We start from the raw sequence: 23,197 nt of genomic DNA on the forward strand, positions 1-23,197 counted from the left end.
TTCACCGAGTCTAGTTCTCTATTTGAAGTTGCACTCTGTGCATCTAGTTTAGAATTTCACTGCAGACTCTGAGCATTTAAAGCTTCATTTAATTGAGAATTAGTGAGTCTAACGTAAGACTCTGGGTATCTATTTTTTCACCTAAAGTTGCACTTAGTTCCTTTCTTAAAGTAGCATTTTGAGCTTTGATTAGATTTACTAACTCAGACCAGTCTGGCCCTTCTTTACTAATTTTCATAGCCATGCCTGGTTCTGAAGTTTCTCCAACTTGCTGTTCCTGATCCATAATTTTACAAGCTTTAGCCCTTGTGAGCATCTAAAAATTAACTTGAAATATAACAACTACACTAAATTTTCATTCAATGGTTTATACCACATTGTATTAATACAATAAAGTTCTGCTTTACGCTCACCCAGCATAGAATTTGGGCTGCGTTGTTGAGCGGATGTGTATTCAGCAACACTGAACAGCAACTGGTGCCGGTGCGCTTGGTTGTTGGTTTCCAAGAGGTATTGGTGAACAGATGTACATGTAGGTCAACACCAGTGAACAGCTACTGGTGCCGGTGACATCAGATGCTGGTTTCTGTGTCTCCATACCCACAATGTGTGAGAACTGTATACTTCCCACATCAGATCTTCTTAGTCGTATCACTCTAGGCGTATCTCTTCTTAGTCTAATATGTCAATATTTTCTCTCCGATTTTCTTGTTGAGGTTTTCCCACTTCTTCTCACTTATTTACGTTTACAAATTCTCTCCATCTGATATTTAGGCAGAATACAAATCCGTGAAATGGTTCTTTTGCCTTGTTATGCTCGGTTGCTATGGCAACACTTGATAGCTTTTTCTCTCATTTTCATCTTAAAATTCTGTTTTTTCTTTGGTCCTGTCACGGTCACCAAGTTCTAACGTTTTTGATGACTATGAGTGTGTGAAGTGTATGTGCAAACTCCACACTTCTCTTACACAAGTTGATGTATTTGAGAATGTGCAGCCGATCTTCTTCTCTGAATAGACGGCTTCTGCAATCTCTACAAACTCCTTCTCCGAAGAAAGATGCTAGTCACAGGAGCCTTTAAAACTCTCTCTCTCTCTCTTTGTGAAATAATGAGGTACTCGAAGAATACTTTTAACAACTATCAGTATATTTGAACTTCCACAAAGAACAAAATACACACTTCTCACATAAACAATTGACTTGTTGTAAGTCACCCATGTCATCTCACATTAGAAACAATTAATTTACATTTACAACAGAGTTGGCTTGATAGCCACGACTCTATTATACAGGAATCGTACACATGTCTTGCCCCTAGCAAGTTCAGGTTAAAAGTTACTAAAAATCTTTTTCCACTCAACAGTTCTTTCATCACTAACAATAGTCACAGTTACACAACAGCACAGCATAACCCAGAAGTTCCTTGGTGCTGCCATGTGCTTTTATTACGACTTCCATGGACCAACCGACAAGTACTTGTCAGTGCCGTTCGACCACTGTGTGTACCGTCTTCGTACGACAAACTTTGGACCTGCATACACAGACAGGTGACAGACAGGTGATGCGCAGAAGATAGGGTTCCCCCCCCCCCCCCCCCACATCTAAAATATCGTGTGTTCGAGATGGTGGAAAGCCGAGCAGTTCTAGAATTTATGCCAAAATTCTTGAGGCACTACACTATCCAGGCTTCACTGCTGTAGCACAGCACAGGTCTTGTTATGATCTTATAATAGTGTATTTCAGTGTGCCCCTTGGCAAGGGAAGGTTTCATTATAATATTACTGACTCCCACTGTTTTTCTATAGCTGGTGGTTTTTTCAGCAAGTCTATTTCTTCCAGAAAGAATCATTCATAGCCACAACATGTGAATGTGTTCACTCTTTCCGCAGTTTTCTTTTTCAAATAGATCTCACTTTGTATTGGGTATCTTCCACAGAAGGCCTTTTTTGTGTTAATGTCCTTCCTATATTCCTCAGGTACACTCTGTTAACTGTGTACAGAATGCTGCAGGTTATTCTCTGAAGATGACATAAGAGCTAAATCATTGGCAGAAGGTAAAGCATCTAGTTTTATGATTCTACTGATTTTAATGAAGCTATATGGCATTTACCTCCACTCTTGGACAACTTTATTCATATAAACAATAAACAAGGATGGTGATAAGCCACATCCCTATCATAATGCAGCATGAACTCTGCTCCATTCTGATAAATTGTCCTCTCTCTTGCCACAAATTAAATTTGCCCTGTAAATGTTGTACATATTTTTGATAAGTTGCTGAGGAACATCATCGTCAGCCAAAATCTATAATGATTTTTAAGTCAACAAAGACAATATGTTTTTTTAGGTTAAATTCTCGATATTTTTCTATTAGTAATTTAAATTTCACTGATAGTAAAACTTTATGCAATTAAATAACAAACCTTATATGCTGCCTTAAAGGACTTAATTGGAAAATTGCTCTAAAATCATATTCTCATGTGTTAACTATCACAAAATTTCCCCAGTACAGCAGACAGTACAGATTCCTCTAGCAATCTGTTGATCCCAGATATGGCCCCGGTAGTAACAGATTCCAGAAGATTACTTCCAATGTTGTAATAATGTTAGACTCTCTCTTATTTATACACTATGTAGGTCATAACAGATATTGAACAAAATGAAACCAAAAGCCTCCATAACATTTCAGCAGGCATTATACTTATGAATGCAGGTAACAAATACACCAGAATAATACCAACATAATAATAATAATAATAATAATAATAATGTGCAATATCACTAATGAACTATAGCTTTCTACTGTTCAGTAAATTTATCTGTTAATAGTCACTGATGTTGTTGTTATCAGCCAGGAGACTGGTTTGATGCAGCTCATCCTGCTAGTCCATCCTGCACAGGTCTGTTCATCTCTACATAAATACAACAGCCTACATACATTTCAAGCTGCTTATTGTAGTGCAGCTTCAGTATCCCTCTACAATGTTTACCACTCACATTTCCCTCCATTACAAACTTTATGATCTCTTGATGCCTCAGGATGTGTCCTATCAGCTGATACCTTTTTTAGCCAAGTTGTACAATAAATTTTGTTTTCCCCAATTTGATTCAGTACCTCTTCACTAATTATCAAATCAACCCACTTAATTTTCAGCATTCTTCCATATCACTATTTCTGTTTCAAAATTTTCTATTCTCTTATTGTTCACATTTCACTTCCGTACAAGGCTACATTCCAGACAAATAGCTTCAGAAAAGACTTCCTAATACTTAATCCTAAGATGTTTCATAATGAACCCATATCGTACATTAATGATTTGGAAACTGAGACATTATACATCATTATAATAATGTGTGCAAATGTTCTATACATGGTATGACTCATTCATTCATCAACAATAAAAAAAAATAATAAAAAATTAAAAAAAAAGAAATAGGAGAAGCAAAAAACTAATTCTCAAAATGTCAAAACTGACCTTAGATTCCAGTTTTGATAACAGTTCTTTCAAGTTTTCTTCAGTGGATATTTCAGTATAACTGTCGCCAAATACATCATATTGCAACATTATTTCTCTTTCAGTTTCTGGAGTCACACTAATAATATTTTGAGGAGTCCATGGAAGTAGCTTGTGACTTGCTACACTATTTAAAAGCCATTCTGTGTGTATAACATTGTACTGCTTTGAATTGGAATGACTTTGCACTCTAATGTTTTTTTCAGCAGCTAGCACACAAAATGTAGAAGGACCTGCAAAAATAAATAACTACTGAATACACTGTAAAACTAACAAAAATAATATTTCTAAGTTTTCACAATACAGACTAAGTATTGTCATGGTAGACCACATCAAGCCAGTCAAAAGACTCTGGGAAAATGTGCAATGATGCTCTTTGGATCTGTATTTATGGTGTTTTGGAGACTAGCATGTAGCGTGTGAAATGGGACAGGGCTATTTATAACAATGCATCTGTTGGTCACTATACAGATTGATTGTTGTATCTCAGTACCAGTGACCCATTCTGTTCTCCCAAAGACTTGAGTTCAAAACCAGGAAGGAAAGATTGTTTTTATGCCTTTGTAAACAAAAAGTATTTTTACTCAAAGATCAATCTCATAAATAAAAAGGAAGTCAAATAGTCTCCACAACACAATTGTACCAACATATATTGTCCCACTAAATGCAAAGATCTCACAGATCAACAAATATACTCATCAGGCAACGACAGCAGAAAATACACATAAAATTAAATAAATGTGCAAGTTTTCAGATCAAGTGGCTCCTCCTTCTTGCAGAAGGACTGAAGGGGAAGGAAGAGGGATGAAGGAGGAGGTCTGGTGAGTTCAGGAAATGTGGAGAGTTAGAGAAAAATTGGCCAGAACCCTGGGTCAGGGGAAACTTACTGGTTGGGATGAGAAGAAAAGATTGATTGTTGTGGACTGCAATGGGTGATATTTGAAACCCGGAGAGCTTAAAGGTGGGAGATAGATTACTAAGCAAGACAAAGATTACTGACAAAAGCACAAGAGTTAACAAGCATGGAAAACTGAGTGCAATATACATGTCAGGCAGGTGGAATTTGGGGGCAGAGGAAAACAGAGGGGTCAGAAAATAAAAGGTATAAAAAACGAAAAGGGAGGGAAGAAATGAATAGTCACTGAGAAGAGATGTTGAGACAAAAGAAATTAAGATAAACTAAGGCCAGCTGCATAGTGGGAACCAAGGACATGTTGTAAAGCCAATTCCCACTTGTGAAGCTCTGAGAAACTGGTGTCAGGGGGAAGAATCCAGAGGGCCCGTGAGGTGAAACAGACACTGAGATTGTGACTGTCATGTTATAGGGCTTGCTCTGCAACAGCATATTGCGTGTTGCTATTATACACCCTCTGTCTATGTCCATTCATCCTAACTGATGACTTGGTAGCAGTCATATCAATGTAGAAGCAGAACAGTGTTTACATAACAGCTTGTACATAATATGTATCATTCCACAGGTGGCTCTCCCTTTGATAGGGTATGTTTTGCCAGCTATAGATGCAGAAGGACCATAAGGTCTGACCATTTGGGGTGTGGGGGAGCAGACGATGGGACAACATGATATTCTAGGTGCAGTGGGCAAAATGTCAGAAGAATGGGCCTTATTTCATTGTATGATTTTAGGAAATCATAGCCTTGTCACAGTAGCTGATTAATCCATTCAAGGTCACGACAGAACTGAGTGTCACAAGATGTAGTCCTATGGTTCCCCCTTTTGAGGGTGGGATGTGGTTCAGTTGTACCAGGATCGGATCGCATGTAATGGTACAAGATTTCTGCTTTTGGACTAAACTGGTGGGATGATTATGTCCAGTGTAGGCTAAAGTGAGAATGATGGCATACTGCTATTAAGAGTCTGCATCTAAGCAAACACATTTGTCTTGAAAGCCAAGGCTGTATGGGAGGGAACATTTGACATGGAAAGGATGGCAACTGTCAAAATGTAAGTTCTGTTGTTTGTCAGTAGGTTTAATTTGAACAGAAGTGTGTAGCTTGACCCTCAGTGAGGATGAGGTAAAGGCCACAGAAAGTGGCATGGGATCCAGAATAGGATCAGATGAACTTTAATTCAGAGAAACTGTTAAGACTCCAGAAATTTTAACAGTTAACCGTCACCATGAGTCGATATAGCACAGATGTCATCGATGTATATCAACCAAACCAGGAGCCGAAGGCTTATGGAATCCAGGAAAGCCCTCTCCAAGCTACCCATGCAAAGATTGGCATAGGAACAAGCCATCCTGGTTCCATAGCCATGCCCTTGATCTGTTTGTATGTCTGCACCTCAAAGGTAAAGTAGTTGTTAATAAACATAAAGTTGATTAAGGAGAGAAGGCAGGATGTCATACGTATGGAATCAGGTGGGTACTGGTTGACATAATGTCCAAAAGCAGATGGATCATGTAAATGGAGAACATTGATATAGATCCCAAAAACTGAAAACTCACAACTCCATCATCACCCTCATTGTTCACTGCAGTTGATAAAAATATTGCCTCTATTGAGGTTGAAATTGAGTTTGATAGTGAAGTTATCTGGTGGTGTATAACACATCTAAGAGAAACCAAGTTAATTGTTGGATGTTTTCATTGGCCACCCATTCTGCTCTGACAGCTATAGAGTCATTCAAAGAAAATCTGTGGTCAGTAAAGCGTAAATACCCAGATAACACAACGCTAGTTGGACACAAAATTAACCTACTGAGTGTAGACAGAGATGTCTATGGATTCAGTGCAAGGGGTACAGTCAGTCAGTCTTGTGAAGTACTTTTGAACACATTTTCCGAAAATGCATACTGAGCAGGTAGTTCGACAACCCACACTCAATGGAAATATCTTAGACCTTGTAGCTACAAACAGGCTGGACCTTGTCGATGGCATCAGTACAGATAGAGGGATTGGTGAATATGATATCATAGTGACTATAGTTATACAAGTTAATAAATCAGTCAAGAAGGCTAGGAGAGTGTTTCTGTTAGAAAGAGCAGATAAGAACTGTAAGCACCTGATGAACTGACATCACTTAGTTCCAATATGATGGACATAGAGGAATTATGAGCAAAGTTTAAATAGATTCTCAATTGTGGTTTGGAGAATTGTGTGCCTGGTAAATGGGTTAAAGATGGACAAGACCCACCATGATTTAACAATGCAATTTAGAAAATTCCGAGGAAGCAAAGGCTGTTTCACTCTCAGTTCAAAAGAGAATGCACAAATGACAACAGGCAAAGCTTAGTAGGGATTTGTGTATCTGTGCCTGAAGCGTACAACAAATACCTGCATCACAACTTAGCAAAAGATCTGGCTAAGAATCTGAGAAAATTCTGATCCTATATAAAAATCACTTTGTGGGTCTAAGGCTTCCATCCAGTCACTCGTTGACCAATCTAATGTGGCAGCTGAAGAGAGCAATCAAAGCCTAAGTTTTAAATGTCATATTTAAGAAACAGTTTCTCCAATACAATCATACAAACATACCATCATCTGACCATCAGATGGACTCCTATATGGACAATATAGTAATAAGCATCCCTGGTGTAATGAAACAACTGAAACAGCTGAAAACAAATAAGTCACCAGGTCCGGATACAATGCCAATTTAGATTTACAAAGAGTGTACTATGGCACTGGCCTCTTACTTAGCTTGCATTTATTGAGGATCTCTCACCCAGTGAAAAGTCCCAAGTGAGTGGAAAAAAGCACAGATTACACCTATATATAAGAAGGGTAAAAGGACAGAGCCACAAAATTCCATACCATTGTCCTCAACATTGGTTTACTGCAGAATTTTTTAACATAATCTCAATCTGAATACAATAAATTTCCTTGAGACCAGAAAGCTTCTGTCCACAAATCAGCATTGTTTTAGAAAGCACTGATCACATGAAACTCAGCTTGCACATTTTACAATGATATACTGCGATCTATGAATGCAGATTCTATATATTTCGACTTCTGAAAAGCACTTGACACAGTGCCCCACTGCAGACTGTTAATGAACGTATAAGCATATCGATAGGTTTACTGGTATGTGAATGGCTTGAAGACTTCTTAAGTAATAGAACCCAGTATGTTATTCTCAACGGTGAATGCTTGTCACTGACAAGGTTATCATCCCAGGAAATGTGATAGGACAACTATTACTTTCTATACACATATATGACCTTGCAGACAGGGTGGGTAGCAATCTGCAGTTGTTTGCTGATGGTACTGTGGTGTGTGGGAAGCTGTCGAAGTTGAGTGACTGTGGGAGGATACAAGATGACTTAGACAGAATTTCTAGGGGTGTGATTAATGACAGCTAGCTCTAAATGTAGATAAATGTAAGTTAATGCTAATGAGTAGGAAAATCAAACCCATAATGTATGGATATAACATTAGTAGTATCCTGCTTGACACTGTCATGTTGTTTAAGTATTTGAGAGTAATGTTGCAAAGCGAATGGAAGAGCATGAGAGAATTGTGGCATGGAAGATGAATGGTTGACTTCAGTTTAATGGGAGAATTTCGGGAAATGTGGTTCATCTGTAAAGGAGACTGTAATAGGACACTAGTGCAACCTGTTCCTGAGTACTGCTTGAGTGTGCAGGATGTGCACCAGGTCGAATTAAAGGAAGACATTGAAGCAATTTAGAGATGGGCTGCTAGATTTATTACCAGCAGGTTCGAACAACGAGCAAGTATTATGGAGATGCTTCAGGAACTCAAATGGGATTCCCTGGATGGAAGGTGACATTATTTTCAATGAACACTATTGAGAAATTTAGAGAACCTGCATTTGAAACTGACTGCAGAATGATGCAACTGATGCCAAAATACATTTTGCATAAGGACTATAATGATAAGATATGAGAAATTAGAGCTCATAAGGAGACATATAGGCACTCGACTTTTTCCTCACTCAGTTTGCAAGTGGAACAAAAAAGGAAATGATTACAGTAGTGTTGCAGTGTACCTGGTGCCACACACTGTACGATGGCTCCCAGACTATGTTTATCTATAAAAGTATGTAAGTGATGGTCTATGCCAGATGTCTGACACCTTTACATATAGCATCTACCATCAAGATCCAATCCCTATGATACAAACTGACTTAAAGACCCCTCCTTAAAACCTCAGGCCCCTCACAAGTACTACCATCTCAATCCATACAAGATCGTACTCCACCCAAAGCATGCACTCCCACTTTTTACCTTCTTTCTAAGTTCAACAAAGCCAGTCAGCCTGGCTGTCCCACAGATGTTCGCTTGAAAGCACCCACTGAAAGTATATCTGCCTTAGTTGATCAACACCTGCAACCTCCTATATTAAAGACAACAACCATTTCTTAGATTGTCTGAAATCTGTGCCCATCCCACTCTCATAACACACCTTGCTTGTCACCATTGATGCCACCTTCCTCCATACCAACATCCCCCATGCTCATAGTCTGTCTGCTGGAGAACATTACCTCAATCAGTGCACACCTGATTCCAAACCTATGATGTCCCTTCAGCTCACATTAATCAACATGCTTACAAACAACTACTCTACCTTTGAAGGACAGACATACAAACAGATCAGGGGCATGACTGTGGGAACCAGAATGGCTCCTTCATATCCCCACCTTTTCAAGGGGCACTTGGAGAGGCTTTCCTGGAATCCATAAACCTTCAGCCACTGGTTTGGTTTAAATACATTCATGACATTTCTGCCATATAGATTCACAGTGAAGCTGACTTCTTAAAATTTTTGGAATCTCTACAGACATTCTTCCTATTACAGTTCACAAGGTCCTGTTTTGAATCCCATGCCACTTTCCTTGATCTTGACCACATCTTCACCGAGGATCAGCTACACACTTCTGTTCACATTAAACCTACTAGCAAACAACAGTACTTATATTCTGATAGTTGACATCCTTTCCATTCCCTCCCATATAGCCTTTGAAGTCGAGGCAAACATATTGGTTCACATGCGCACCCTTTAAAGCAATACATCACCATTCTCATCTATGTCTTCACTGAAGTAATTACTCCACCAGCCTAGTCCAAAAGCAGATTTCTTGGGCCATCAGTCCAGTGCTGGTACCACTGATCACCCCCAAAAATCAACATTGGCCTACACCTCTTGTCACTCAGTAATATTTGGTGCTGAAAGGATTAACGAGCTTCTTCAAGAAAGCTATAATTTCCTAAAGTCATATCCTGAAATGAAGGCCATTCTGTTATCCTAGAAATTAGGTTGAAGTAAGGCAAACCTACATTTATAGCAAATTTGATGTTTAGAGAAAGCTTTGTGACAATGTTGGTTGTAGTATACTCTATCAGATTTTGAAGGTGGTAGGGATAAAATACAAGGAGAAGAAGGTTATATATGACTCGTACAGAAACCAGACTGCAGTTATGAGAATCAAAGGACATGAAACGGGGCCAGTAGTTTGAGAAGAGTGTGTGACAGGGTTATAGTCTATCCCGAAATTATTCAGTTTGTACACTGAACATGATGTGAAGGAAGCTAATGAGAAATTTGGAAAGGGTATTAAAGATCAAGGAGAAGAAACAAAAGCTTTGAGGTTTGCAGATGACATGTCATTCTGTGAGAGATGACAAAGTTCTTGGAAGATCAGATGTATTGAAAAAGATTATAACATGAACATCAACAAAAGTAAAACATGGAGAATGGAATGTAGCCAAATTAAATCAAGTGATGCTGAGGGAATTAGATTAGGACATGATAAACTAATATTAGAAGCCAAAACATGTAGGCTTTCATGGCCAGCATCTTCATTAGTTAAAACTTTGGGGCTGAGAGGCCGTGGTTGATATGTAAAACTTCTTCTTCCCAACGTTTTGTTGCCATCTGCAGGCAACATCTTCTGAGGTGAGTCGGCAACTGGCTGCCAGGCCATGGAGGTCCCACTTATATAGAGCACACATAGGGCACCACCATATGTCATGTGGGGCTGACTGTAAGTCTATCTCTGACTAACATCACTATTCTCGACTGAAGGTAATCGATTGTCACATCGTTTGTGAAAAGTCAACCGCCATATCTTATCTAACTTGAAGCTTTCCTCTTTTCTATTAAAATTATTGTGGTGTTTCTGAATCTCTATAGCTTCTCTATACATGCGTGCATTTTAATAGAAAAGAGGGAGGCTTAAAGTTAGATAAGATATGGCAGTCGACTTTGCAACAACGATGTGACAATCGATTACCTTCAATCGAGAATAATGACGTCAGTCAAAGATAGACTCACAGTCGGCCCCGCGTGACATATGGTGGTGCCCTCTATGTTCTCTGTATAAAAAAGGCCTCCAGGGCCTGGCAGTCAGTTGCTGACTCACCTTGGAAGATGATGTCCGCAGTTGGCAAAGAAACATCAGAAAGAAGTAGTTTTACAGATCGACCAAGGCCCCTCAGCCCAGACGTTTTAACTAATAAAAGTAGAAGATTAACTTATCCTGGCTGAGTTCAGTCACACAGAATTTTTTAAAGGACATGGGATTCACCATTGACTATAGAAATCATTTCTTTCACAAGTAAGCAGTGTTGAAAATATGCAGTTATAACAATGACATGTATACATGTTGGAAGATTTTAAAGTTTGACATTTTCTGAGGCAAAATTAACATTTTTGGAAGGTGACTATCAACAGCTGTAATGTAATGTATGAAATACATGTCTTACCATCAACTGCTTTTATTTTAAACCCAAATATCGACCAGTTTCAGTCATGGATCATCTTCACAGATAAGGGTTAAAATGGTTTAAGCCACAACATCAGATTAAATAATGTGTAGAGCATGACATGAATATCAATATAAGACCCAGGACTTTTAGAAGCAAACATACTAATACCAAGTGCACATGCTGCTCCTGAATGTAAGTCCAGTGACTATGTCACATCAATACACATTAGAGGTATTATAAGTTGATGCACTATTTTAATGTTACAGCAGCCTATATGAGTTGTAAAATGCTTACCTGGATTTTTGACAAATTTTCCTCCATTTTCATAAATTTGTGTTTCAATGTGTTGCACTGTCATGCCATTGTAGTCAGACATGACACAGAATTCCTTTCCCTCTAAGAGAGTTGATTTGATTGTAGCAGTTGAAACATCTGCACTGCAGAACTGCTTTCCAAGCTGCGGCTGGTGGTTCGAAGTTCTTTTCTTTTTGGGAGAAGATGCCTCAGGATCAATAGAGTAAGCATGCCGACTGTAGAGTTTCCCTGATGCCCTCTGCCACAAAATACATTTACCTCTGTCTTTCTTTCAATAAACATAAGTACATTTTATTATTAATCAAAATTAATACCTGCAGCTACTCACTTGCCATAAGTCTGTCAGTTCTGACACAGTAATACAGTCAGTCCACTTTTTGTCATAGCGTATTTCTTCCACTCGTGGAAACCGTAAAGTATATCCTACTTTAAATGAGCTACTTTCAACAATTTCTGTTGCTTTTATCTGTGGATAGACACAGTACATGTAACATAGCAACAACATTTAAGAATTATTTTTTGTGGGGTATTTGGCTTATGGTTTCTATTTCACTAGAAATTAGTTTCACATTTTTCTCAACAATATAATGAAAATGGAACAGGTTAGAAGTTTAGTACATAAAATTCTTACAAAAATAACATAGCATTACCTTTAACGTAGTATTACCCATGAACAACCTTTTAAACAACACAATGAATACAGTTTTTATCAATACATATTACTGATCAATAAGTGATTATTTTTCTGTCCATAGCCACAAAAAACTGACAAACGGAATAAAACTATATTTTACTAGCTCATGACCCCATCAGGTATCACATCCTGTTTTACAAACTTTGAAACCTTATGACACCCTCATTAAAGAAAACACAAACTGTCTTCCACTTACATTGCCAGAAGGCGCAAATTTTGTCCTCCTCTGCAGATGATACAACAATACTTATCAAAACTTGCACTAGTTCTCTTAATGAAAAGTCAGCTATTGAAATATTTGAAAACAACAGAGGATTCAAGATAAATGGAATACCAATCAAATTTGGCAAAACATGGGACAGACAGTCATTACTTCTCATACAATTACACAAGCTATGGAAATGGTGTTCCTAACCTTGACATGCAAGAAACAATTGGCAATAAGCTTTTGGAATTACAGATAGATCACAACTGCTACATCTCTGTCCTCAGACAGTGCTATTCACTACCAAATGCACCACCTGATTAGAAGTGCCTATAAGCAGTCATGTACTACTGGTCTCTGACATCATACTTTCATACCAAACGTTAGTGCATGAGCTGTACAATAGTGAGGTGTTACTTATGATGACCAACATGTTGTGCATGTTTTTAATATCATGGAGGTAAAATTATATTTTACTGACACATTTCAGCTATTTGTCAATGTACACCCACTATAACATGTAACCTAGAAGGTCTGAATAAGTTTTGTATCCATGATGAGTAACTGTTTTTTCAGTATATATACTGCTAAACATGTTTTCACTGTTAATCTGTTTAGGTTGTCATCAATTTCCTTCCAAAGAAGACCTTTTATAAATGTTGAAACAATGGGCAAGGGATTTAAGTAAACCTTCCATTTTGAAACTGACTGGCTGCTTCCTATTTCTTCACAAATAATACATGGATACCTATGGAATAACCATGACGAAGAAATTGAAGAAAAGTATGATGAAATAAAAGAAATTAGTCAGATTGTGAAGGGAGATGAAAATTTAATAGTCATGGGTGACTGGAATTCGAGTGTAGGAAAAGGGAGAGAAGGAAACATAGTAGGTGAATATGGATTGGGGGACAGAAATGAAAGAGGAAGCCGCCTGGTAGAATTTTGCACAGAGCACAACATAATCATAACTAACACTTGGTTTAAGAATCATGAAAGAAGGTTGTATACATGGAAGAACCCTGGAGATACTAAAAGGTATCAGATAGATTATATAATGGTAAGACAGAGATTTAGGAACCAGGTTTTAAATTGTAAGACATTTCCAGGGGCAGATGTGGACTCTGACCACAATCTATTGGTTATGACCTGTAGATTAAAACTGAAGAAACTGCAAAAAGGTGGGAATTTAAGGAGATGGGACCTGGATAAACTAAAAGAACCAGAGGTTGTACAGAGATTCAGGGAGAGCATAAGGGAGCAATTGACAGGAATGGGGGAAATAAATACAGTAGAAGAAGAATGGGTAGCTTTGAGGGATGAAGTAGTGAAGGCAGCAGAGGATCAAGTAGGTAAAAAGACGAGGGCTAGTAGAAATCCTTGGGTAACAGAAGAAATATTGAATTTAATTGATGAAAGGAGAAAATATAAAAATGCAGTAAGTGAAACAGGCAAAAAGGAATACAAACGTCTCAAAAATGATATCGACAGGAAGTGCAAAATGGCTAAGCAGGGATGGCTAGAGGACAAATGTAAGGATGTAGAGGCTTATCTCACTAGGGGTAAGATAGATAGAGCCTACAGGAAAATTAAAGAGACCTTTGGAGAAAAGAGAACCACTTGTATGAATATCAAGAGCTCAGATGGAAACCCAGTTCTAAGCAAAGAAGGGAAAGCAGAAAGGTGGAAGGAGTATATTGAGGGTCTATACAAGGGCGATGTACTTGAGGACAATGTTATGGAAATGGAAGAGGATGTAGATGAAGATGAAATGGGAGATACGATACTGCGTGAAGAGTTTGACAGAGCACTGAAAGACCTGAGTCGAAACAAGGCCCCCGGAGTAGACAATATTCCATTGGAACTACTGACGGCCGTGGGAGAGCCAGTCCTGACAAAACTCTACCATCTGGTGAGCAAGATGTATGAAACAGGCGAAATACCCTCAGACTTCAAGAAGAATATAATAATTCCAATCCCAAAGAAAGCAGGTGTTGACAGATGTGAAAATTACCGAACTATCAGCTTAATAAGTCACAGCTGCAAAATACTAACACGAATTCTTTACAGACGAATGGAAAAACTAGTAGAAGCCAACCTCGGGGAAGATCAGTTTGGATTCCGTAGAAACACTGGAACACGTGAGGCAATACTGACCTTACGACTTATCTTGGAAGAAAGATTAAGGAAAGGCAAACCTACGTTTCTAGCATTTGTAGACTTAGAGAAAGCTTTTGACAATGTTGACTGGAATACTCTCTTTCAAATTCTAAAGGTGGCAGGGGTAAAATACAGGGAGCGAAAGGCTATTTACAATTTGTACAGAAACCAGATGGCAGTTATAAGAGTAGAGGGACATGAAAGGGAAGCAGTGGTTGGGAAGGGAGTAAGACAGGGTTGTAGCCTGTCCCTGATGTTGTTCAATCTGTATATTGAGCAAGCAGTAAAGGAAACAAAAGAAAAATTCGGAGTAGGTATTAAAATTCATGGAGAAGAAATAAAAACTTTGAGGTTCGCCGATGACATTGTAATTCTGTCAGAGACAGCAAAGGACTTGGAAGAGCAGTTGAATGGAATGGACAGTGTCTTGAAAGGAGGATATAAGATGAACATCAACAAAAGCAAAACAAGGATAATGGAATGTAGTCTAATTAAGTCGGGTGATGCTGAGGGAATTAGATTAGGAAATGAGGCACTTAAAGTAGTAAAGGAGTTTTGCTATTTGGGGAGCAAAATAACTGATGATGGTCGAAGTAGAGAGGATATAAAATGTAGGCTGGCAATGGCGAGGAAAGCGTTTCTGAAGAAGAGAAATTTGTTAACATCCAGTATTGATGTAAGTGTCAGGAAGTCATTTCTGAAAGTATTCGTATGGAGTGTAGCCATGTATGGAAGTGAAACATGGACGATAAATAGTTTGGACAAGAAGAGAATAGAAGCTTTCGAAATGTAGTGCTACAGAAGAATGCTGAAGGTTAGATGGGTAGATCACATAACTAATGAGGAGGTATTGAATAGGATTGGGGAGAAGAGAAGTTTGTGGCACAACTTGACCAGAAGAAGGGATCGGTTGGTAGGACATGTTCTGAGGCATCAATGGATCACCAATTTAGTATTGGAGGGCAGCATGGAGGGTAAAAATCGTAGGGGGAGACCAAGAGATGAATACACTAAGCAGATTCAGAAGGATGTAGGTTGCAGTAGGTACTGGGAGATGAAAAAGCTTGCACAGGATAGAGTAGCATGGAGAGCTGCATCAAACCAGTCTCAGGACTGAAGACCACAACAACAACAACAACCTATGGAATTGTGTGACCCTGGACTATCTGCAATCTTCTCTTAGTGTGTGTCTACAACATTATGGTGATCTGTGCAGACTGGTTTGTGACTGTAAGGCAATACTGTGTATCCATCATTGCTTTGTTAGCAGGTGTAATATTGTTGATGAGGACTCAAACTTAGTGTGTATGTTATGACACCAGACAATATTCAATAATCATGGATCCAGAATTCTTGAAACTGTGGCAGCAACAGTTTCAACTTAAAATACGACAGCAGGCACAGCAATAACAACTACAAAGGCAAATCCTGAACCATCAACAAATGCAGAGAACACACATCAGGGACTAGGAACAACTAACGCTACTGCAGCTCATCATGCAAGAACAACATTCACCAGTATCATTCACACCATTTCATCCAATAAGACGAAGATTGGGAGTTGTACCATAGACATCTCCACCCAAACTTCCATGTAAGTAGCGTAAACGACATTGGTAAACAGTAGGCTTTTCTGCTATCTACTAACACTTAAGTAATTTGTGTTCTGCAAAAGTTACATCCTCTCACTAAAACTTGGTGTTTAAATTGTATGTATTGCTATGTAAGCACTATGAGCAGCAAAAGCATCTTGTAGCAATGAGGCTCACATATTTTCATTGTTACATGAACTCACATCATATGCTGCATGGGCAGCTGATCTCAAAGGACTCACCCAAATGTGTCAGTTTGTGTGTGTGAATCAAATAATAAATATAATAATAAATAATCCTACGCTGAATTGTTAGTGTGTAATGTAATAATTAAGTACACACCTGCTAAAGAAGTTTGTGCACAGACACTGAAATTAACAAATCCCATTCTTGAAGAAGTGTCAGCAATTGGAAAAATTATGAAATGACAAATGACGCATGGCAAATTTTGATGAAAGTAACATATCTACTATAAAACCACTTAAAATATCAAAAGCAGCAAAGCAAAATTTTGAGGACAGTGGCATATCTTTCCCTAAAGCTGCATTTCCATTCCATCCACAATAAGTAAGATTGCAATACATAAAGTTCACCTTTGTCACCAGGCTTGGGATTTAAGCCCTGACATCCAGTAGGGACAAAGTCCATGCAACAAGTCAGCAGTGGTATTTCCCAGGCATTTCTCCAACTCATAGTCTTCACATAGTTCCTTTACCACCCATTGTCACTATAACAACTGCAGGGTGCATTATTCAGAGAGCCCAGATTGTTTTTCTAAATGCAAGAATGCTTAGAATTCAAAATTTTTACCCTCTACAACAGATCTGCAAAGCATTGCAAAACTTGCTGCACCTGAAGAAGTTGTGCATAAAATGGAAATAAGAACTCAGCAGACTGCTCAGAAATATGCAATTAATCAACCACATTGAGAAAACCTGAGAAATAAACACAGAGAGAACCATTTGGTTTCCTTAAAACTACTAGTGGTGTTGCCCCCCTGATTTGATGTGATGGGTGTGACGATGTCGTGTTGTGCCAAACTTGAGGTCATCTCACAATGCTACTGGTGCTGGTTTAACTCTAAAGCAGTGAGATGCGGTAGAAGTCTTTATCTGAATGTTAGCTACATAATTATTTGCACATGCTAAGCCTGGTGAAAATGGATGTTGTAAGTTCAGTGTGTAATGAATTAAAATCAGTGAATGGTACGATTGCTGATACAATGTTGATGTTGCAAACTATTTTACAACCAAGGGATGAGAAAGTATCCAATCCAAAAACGTTTTGTGTCTCAGATGATGGCATAATGAGCCAAGTCTGTGCATCAGTTTCCACTAAACCATACTTTTTGCAAGGTTCTCTGTCAGATGTACCTTTGCAGAACAAATGAGTGTGAAATTGAAATTTGCATAATTACTGAGATGCTAAGTTTATTGGTGTATAGAATATCAACAATGGATAGCAGTTACATTTTTTACCTCATATACGATGACTGATTAACAAATACTAGTGATATTTTGTGCCATTTTAAACTAAGGAAGAAGTGCTACAGTTGAAGTATCTATGATACGAAAGTATACCAGTATTTGTAAGGCCATGCAAATAAACTGCACTAATATTATGTGGGTTAATTGCGAGCAAAAGTAGTATGCATATTTTAAACCATAGTTTTATGTTTCTGTTCATCTACAATAATATTAGCAATTCAAATATATACATCAGAAGAATACATGTGTACAACTACTGAAACAAATGAGTGTTCTTACCTGCAAAATATAAGAATTTTTTGGCTCTATCCATACTTCTGGTTTCTCTTTCGTCCAAATAATACCCGGAGGGCATTCCCCAGGAGAACATTTCCTCCAATGTGGTTTCATCTTCTGTATAAGTTCCTCAAGCTTAGCCATTGTATACCCTGAACCAACACGTACTAAGGAGTGGAACTCCTCTGGCTCTGCTGTAAATCATGACACAGGTTAGCCATATGTACTAAGAAATGATGTATATATAGCCTGCAAAATGAAACACACACTATGGTTGTGGTAACAATCAGTAGGATACATAATTTTCTAACTATGTAATCAGTTCAAAGTCACTGAGGAATATATCAATTATGAACAACAAAGGCAGGCGGTAGACGTGATACTGAAATTTATAAATTGAATACCTTTGGGACAGCACACACTATAATCTTTCCAAGTAGTTCAGCCACTTTTACATCAATAACTACATGCCTTCTATTTCCAAAAAGCATTCCTTGCTCTATTTTCTTTTCTTAGCAAATAAAGTACTAGTCCTCAAATTTTCAATTCGTCTTAAATAGACAAATAGTCAACTTCAGCAGATTCGTAATACCTTAATGTTAAACCTACAAGGAAACCACACAGCAATCAGATTTTTGTATTTTTTTTTATATTTATGATTCCTGAAGCTGAGAACTGAAATATCAATCGCCAAGAGTAAATCGACATAACTCTCCAAAATTCTCAAGAAAATCATCTTTGATATTCTTCAATGGTATTTAATACCCTAAATCAAGGTTGTCTTTTTGGCATGCTACATAGCTCTCAGGTAGAATGCTTGCTGTTTCATTGGTGGCCCGGGTTTGATTTCTGGCTAAGGAAAATTTTTAAACAAAGGTGCATGTTCTACAAGTGTTTCTGCAAAGAGTAAACTACTTAGAGATGAAATAAAATTATAATGTTTTTTAACATAAACAAATTTTATTAACAATCTTTTTTAATCCTTGAGCGGGCACCCCATTTTTTTATAACATGGGTGGGCGTGTGGTGTACTTTGCGCACATGTAAATAATTGCTGTCTTTATGTTACCAAAGTAAACGTCTATCAGCAGAATCAGAGTTTAACCTTAGTTTAATGAAATAAACTTACATTATATGAGCTAAATCACTGTTTGAATAAATAATAATAAAATAAACTTTCATTATATCACTCTGTTGCCATTACAAGTGTTGCTCCACATTAACTACTCAAGCGAAGCATTAAACAGTGGAGTTACATCAGATCATAGCCAACCCCTTATTAGATTGTTAATTATCTCATAGACAACTGCCTCATTCTAGGATTGTGCTGCTAGCTTAGAATATGGATCATTTTCTTGCATGGTCTATAAATTTATTCTGACCTAGCTCACGGTTTATTTTATCTTACTGCTGCTCACTTGGACTTATGACAAAACCACTTATCACTGGGTTAGTTGAAGCAATAATGAAGGAATTGGTATGGGTTCACAATTGTAAAACAACAACGGAATGGTACAAGACAATTTTATTTGTGAGTGGTGCACTTTACACACAGGCATGCCTGCTTGAGGGTTAAAAGATCAGTAATTAAGAATTTATATTTGCCATGAAAACTTTATTTTTTGTGCAATGTAATTAGAAATACAAATCTGTGCATTTTTTACTAAAAATAACAATCAGATATGTTTTAATTAGCACATATCTGATGAATTTTATATTTAAAACATGTAGGTATTTGAACAGAACGGAAAAAAAAGAAAAAATAATGATCGAAAAGACATTCGAATCAGCAATCCAGCTATTAAGTCTCAAGCACAACCAATTTTTTTCCATGTTTTTACACTTCATGGAAATGCCCCTACAGCATGCACCTTTGTTTAAAGAGATTTGCATTTGTCGGGAATTGAACCCAGGCCAATCACATGGTAGGTGAGCACTGTATCACTGAACTATGCAGTCTGTCATAATTGGTCTTTCTTTAGGATAGTAAAGATGGTTGGAAAACTTCAAAGCCAATTTTCTTGTGAAGAACTGAAAGCTGGATTGAACAGCTTTGGAAACTGATATTTGAATTCTGCATTTCATGTACCATAAATACAAAAAATTACAAAAATACAACTGTCGTCTGGACTCCTTGTTAATTGGAGATTACAACCAACGCATAAACCACTGGAAGTGATAAATCTGTTGTTAGTGTTATGTCTGTTATGACAGGCTAGCTCTTAGTTAAACTATGACAACAGTATCCACCAAAATCATCTCTATGCTCACATGTACTTTCAGCGAGTAATTGAATTCGTACCAGCTGCTTTCAGCTATGCTTTCCTTGTTTTCTCAGACATGGAAATATTGTTAGTATTTACATTTTATCCTCTATACTTGGGACTACTTCTAAAGTCAATATGGAACTTGCATTGTAATGCCTAGAACACTATTTATAATGCATAACACTATATTAAGAAATGTTGCCACCAATCATACAGAGGTAATCATAAGGTGACAAGATATGATCACATCACATTGGCTCTGTATGGCCATGTTTAATGCTGATCGTCTTGGTGTATGGTGATGAGTGGCAGAGTCCATCATGTGTCCATATGAAAGCATGTGTGGTTATCTTTGAAACACAGTTTTTCATCACATGGTTAATGCTGATCCTCTTGATGCAGCGTGATGAGTTGCAAAGTCGATCGTGAATACGAAAGCTTGTATAGCCATGTTTGAATTTCTTTTCATATCTCATAGTTTCTGTTGTTCTGTGTGTGTGTGTGTGTGTGTGTGTGTGTGTGTGTGAGAGAGAGAGAGAGAGAGAGAGAGAGAGAGAGAGAGAGAGAGAGAGAGAATATGTTTTTTGTCTCTATGTGTGTAGTGTGGCATGTAGCTTGTGCTGTAGTCATAGACTGAGGTAAGAAAGGTCATGAGACAGCAATATGCACATATACTGACAACAGTAGTATATTGTACACAAGGTGTAAAAGATCAGTGCATTTGCAGAGCTGTCATTTGTATTAAGGTGATTTGTGTGAAAAGATTTCCGACTTGATTATGCCCACGCCACAGGAGTTAACAGACTTTAAACACAGAATGCTAATTGGAGTTAACACAGAATGCTAATTGGAGTTAGATGCATGGAACATTCAGTTTCAGAAACCACTAGGGAATTCAGTATTAAGAGATTCGCTGTGTCAAGAGTGTGCCGAGTATACCAGATTTCAAGCATTACCTTTCACCACGGACAATGCAGTGGTTTACAGTCTTTGTTTAATGACCTGGAGCAGTGGCATTTGTATAGAGTTGTCAGCGCTAATAGACAAGCAACACTGCATGAAATAACTGCAGAAATCAACATGGAATGTACGACAAATGTATCTGAGAAATTTGGCACTAATGGGCTATGGTAGCAGATGACCAATGCCAGTGCCTTTGCTAACAGCTTCTGCAGTGCCTCTCCTGGGCTCGTGACCATATCGGTTGGACCCTAGATGACATTGGTAAGAGCTGATGTAGGGTTTAAGTGTAGCGAAGACCCCATGAAGCCATGGACCCAAGTTGGCAACAAGGCACTGTGCAAACTTATGGTGGCTCCATAATGGTGTGGGCTGTATTTACATGCAATGGACTGGGTCCTCTGGTCCAACTGAACTCATCATTGACTGGAAATATTTATGTTCAGCTACTTGGACATCATTGCAGCCATTCGCACATTTCATGTTCCCAAGAAATGGTGGAATTTTTAAGGATGACAATGCACCATGCCATTGGCCTGAAGGTCAGTTTGGACAACTTGAACAAAAGATTTGGCTACCCAAATCACACAACATGAATCCCATGGAACATAATCAAGAGATTTGTTCTTGCACAAAATTCTGTACTGACAGCACTTTCACAATTATGAATGGTTATAGAGGCAGTATGACTCAATATTTCTGCAAGGGACGTCCAATGACTCGCTCAGTCCATGCCAAGTCAAGTTGCTGCACTACATTGGGCAATAAGAGGTCCAACATGACATTACAAGGTATAACATGACTTTTGCCACCTCAATGTAATCATCTTATTGGGGTTGAAAGCTCCTGTTGTTATTTTGCTCATGTTTGCAAATTAAATACAGGATTTTAAACTCTGTCATCTGATATGTTTGTAAGATTAAGATTCTGTGCCACCATTGTATTAGGATTTTTGAGAGTATGGGTAAGTACTTGGAAGACTGTTCCACCGAGGGGATGATCAAAGTATTTTCTACTGTCATGGTACAGCATTTATGGAGAGGTGAAAGACACTAGTTTTACAACTCAGCTACTTCTGTTATCAATGAAGGATTTTGCTATATTACTTTCAGTTGCGCATGAAAATAAAACATGCACAGTACATCATATATGAAAATCCATTTGAATGTGATGCAAAGCCTTTCTGTCCACTGATTAACATCAGGGGCATTTGTACAAAGAAAAATTCTGCAAAATTTCGCAGTTTTATGATTACTTTAAGTCACTATGTGGTCTGAATCAAGCAGGAGAACACAGATGTTTGGCTGCAATTCAAAGTCATACAACAGTATTTGGCATACACAATAATTTGAGAATGTATAACCTGTTGATATTTGTTTTCTGGATCTGTTAGCTTCAAAATTTGACTGGTATGAACTAATGTCAAACTTAATTCTCATTACTTCTAGATCTACATACATAATCTTCAAACCACTGTGAAGTCCACAGCAGAGGATACTTCTCTCTGTACCATTTATTATGGCTTTTCCCATCCCATGTATATGTAAAGCACGAGATGTATCTTCGCTTAAATGCCTCTGTGAGTGATGTAAACAGCTTACCTTATCTTTATTATTCCCAAGGGGATTCTTGTATATTCCTAGACTTAACATTTAAAGTTGGTCCTTGAAACTTTGTGAATGTGGCACAAAGGAATTACAGTCACTGCCTGCTGGTGAACATTGATTTAAATCAATGGGGAAAGTTGAAAATTTGTGCCGGCCCAGGATTCAAACCTGGGTCTCATGCTTACTAGGCAGATGCACTGAACACTGCTCCATTCGGACACAGTGGTTGTTGCAATTACATGGACTGCCGTATGATGCCTCCCTTGCTCATTATTGTCATAATTCAGCATATCACTGCTTCCCATAAGAGTTCGAGCCTGGTCTGCATCTGCACTGAAGAGATTATTCGCCATAATCACCTTAATTGTATACACTGAACATCCAAAGAAACTGCTACATCTGCCTAATATCGTGTATGGCCTCTGT

At 38.1% G+C, this 23,197-nt stretch overlaps 1 protein-coding gene across 4 annotated transcripts in view; it reads right to left on the reverse strand.

Moving 5' to 3' along the window:
• LOC126418689 (DNA ligase 4) overlaps positions 1–23,197 on the reverse strand; it is a 302,986-nt gene that overhangs the window by 51,772 nt on the left and 228,017 nt on the right. For 3 of the 4 annotated variants that reach the window (XM_050085584.1, XM_050085582.1, XM_050085585.1), the window contains exons 10-13: positions 17,941–18,131; positions 11,852–11,989; positions 11,503–11,761; positions 3,477–3,748 (exon numbers count right to left, since the gene is read on the reverse strand). In XM_050085584.1, coding sequence (XP_049941541.1) covers positions 3,477–3,748; positions 11,503–11,761; positions 11,852–11,989; positions 17,941–18,131 — 860 coding nt within the window. The remainder of the gene's footprint in view (positions 1–3,476; positions 3,749–11,502; positions 11,762–11,851; positions 11,990–17,940; positions 18,132–23,197) is intronic. The other variant, XM_050085583.1, reaches the window with a different exon arrangement.

This window comes from Schistocerca serialis, chromosome 9 (assembly GCF_023864345.2).
Source record: "Schistocerca serialis cubense isolate TAMUIC-IGC-003099 chromosome 9, iqSchSeri2.2, whole genome shotgun sequence".
NCBI classification, from domain to species: Eukaryota; Metazoa; Arthropoda; class Insecta; order Orthoptera; family Acrididae; genus Schistocerca; species Schistocerca serialis.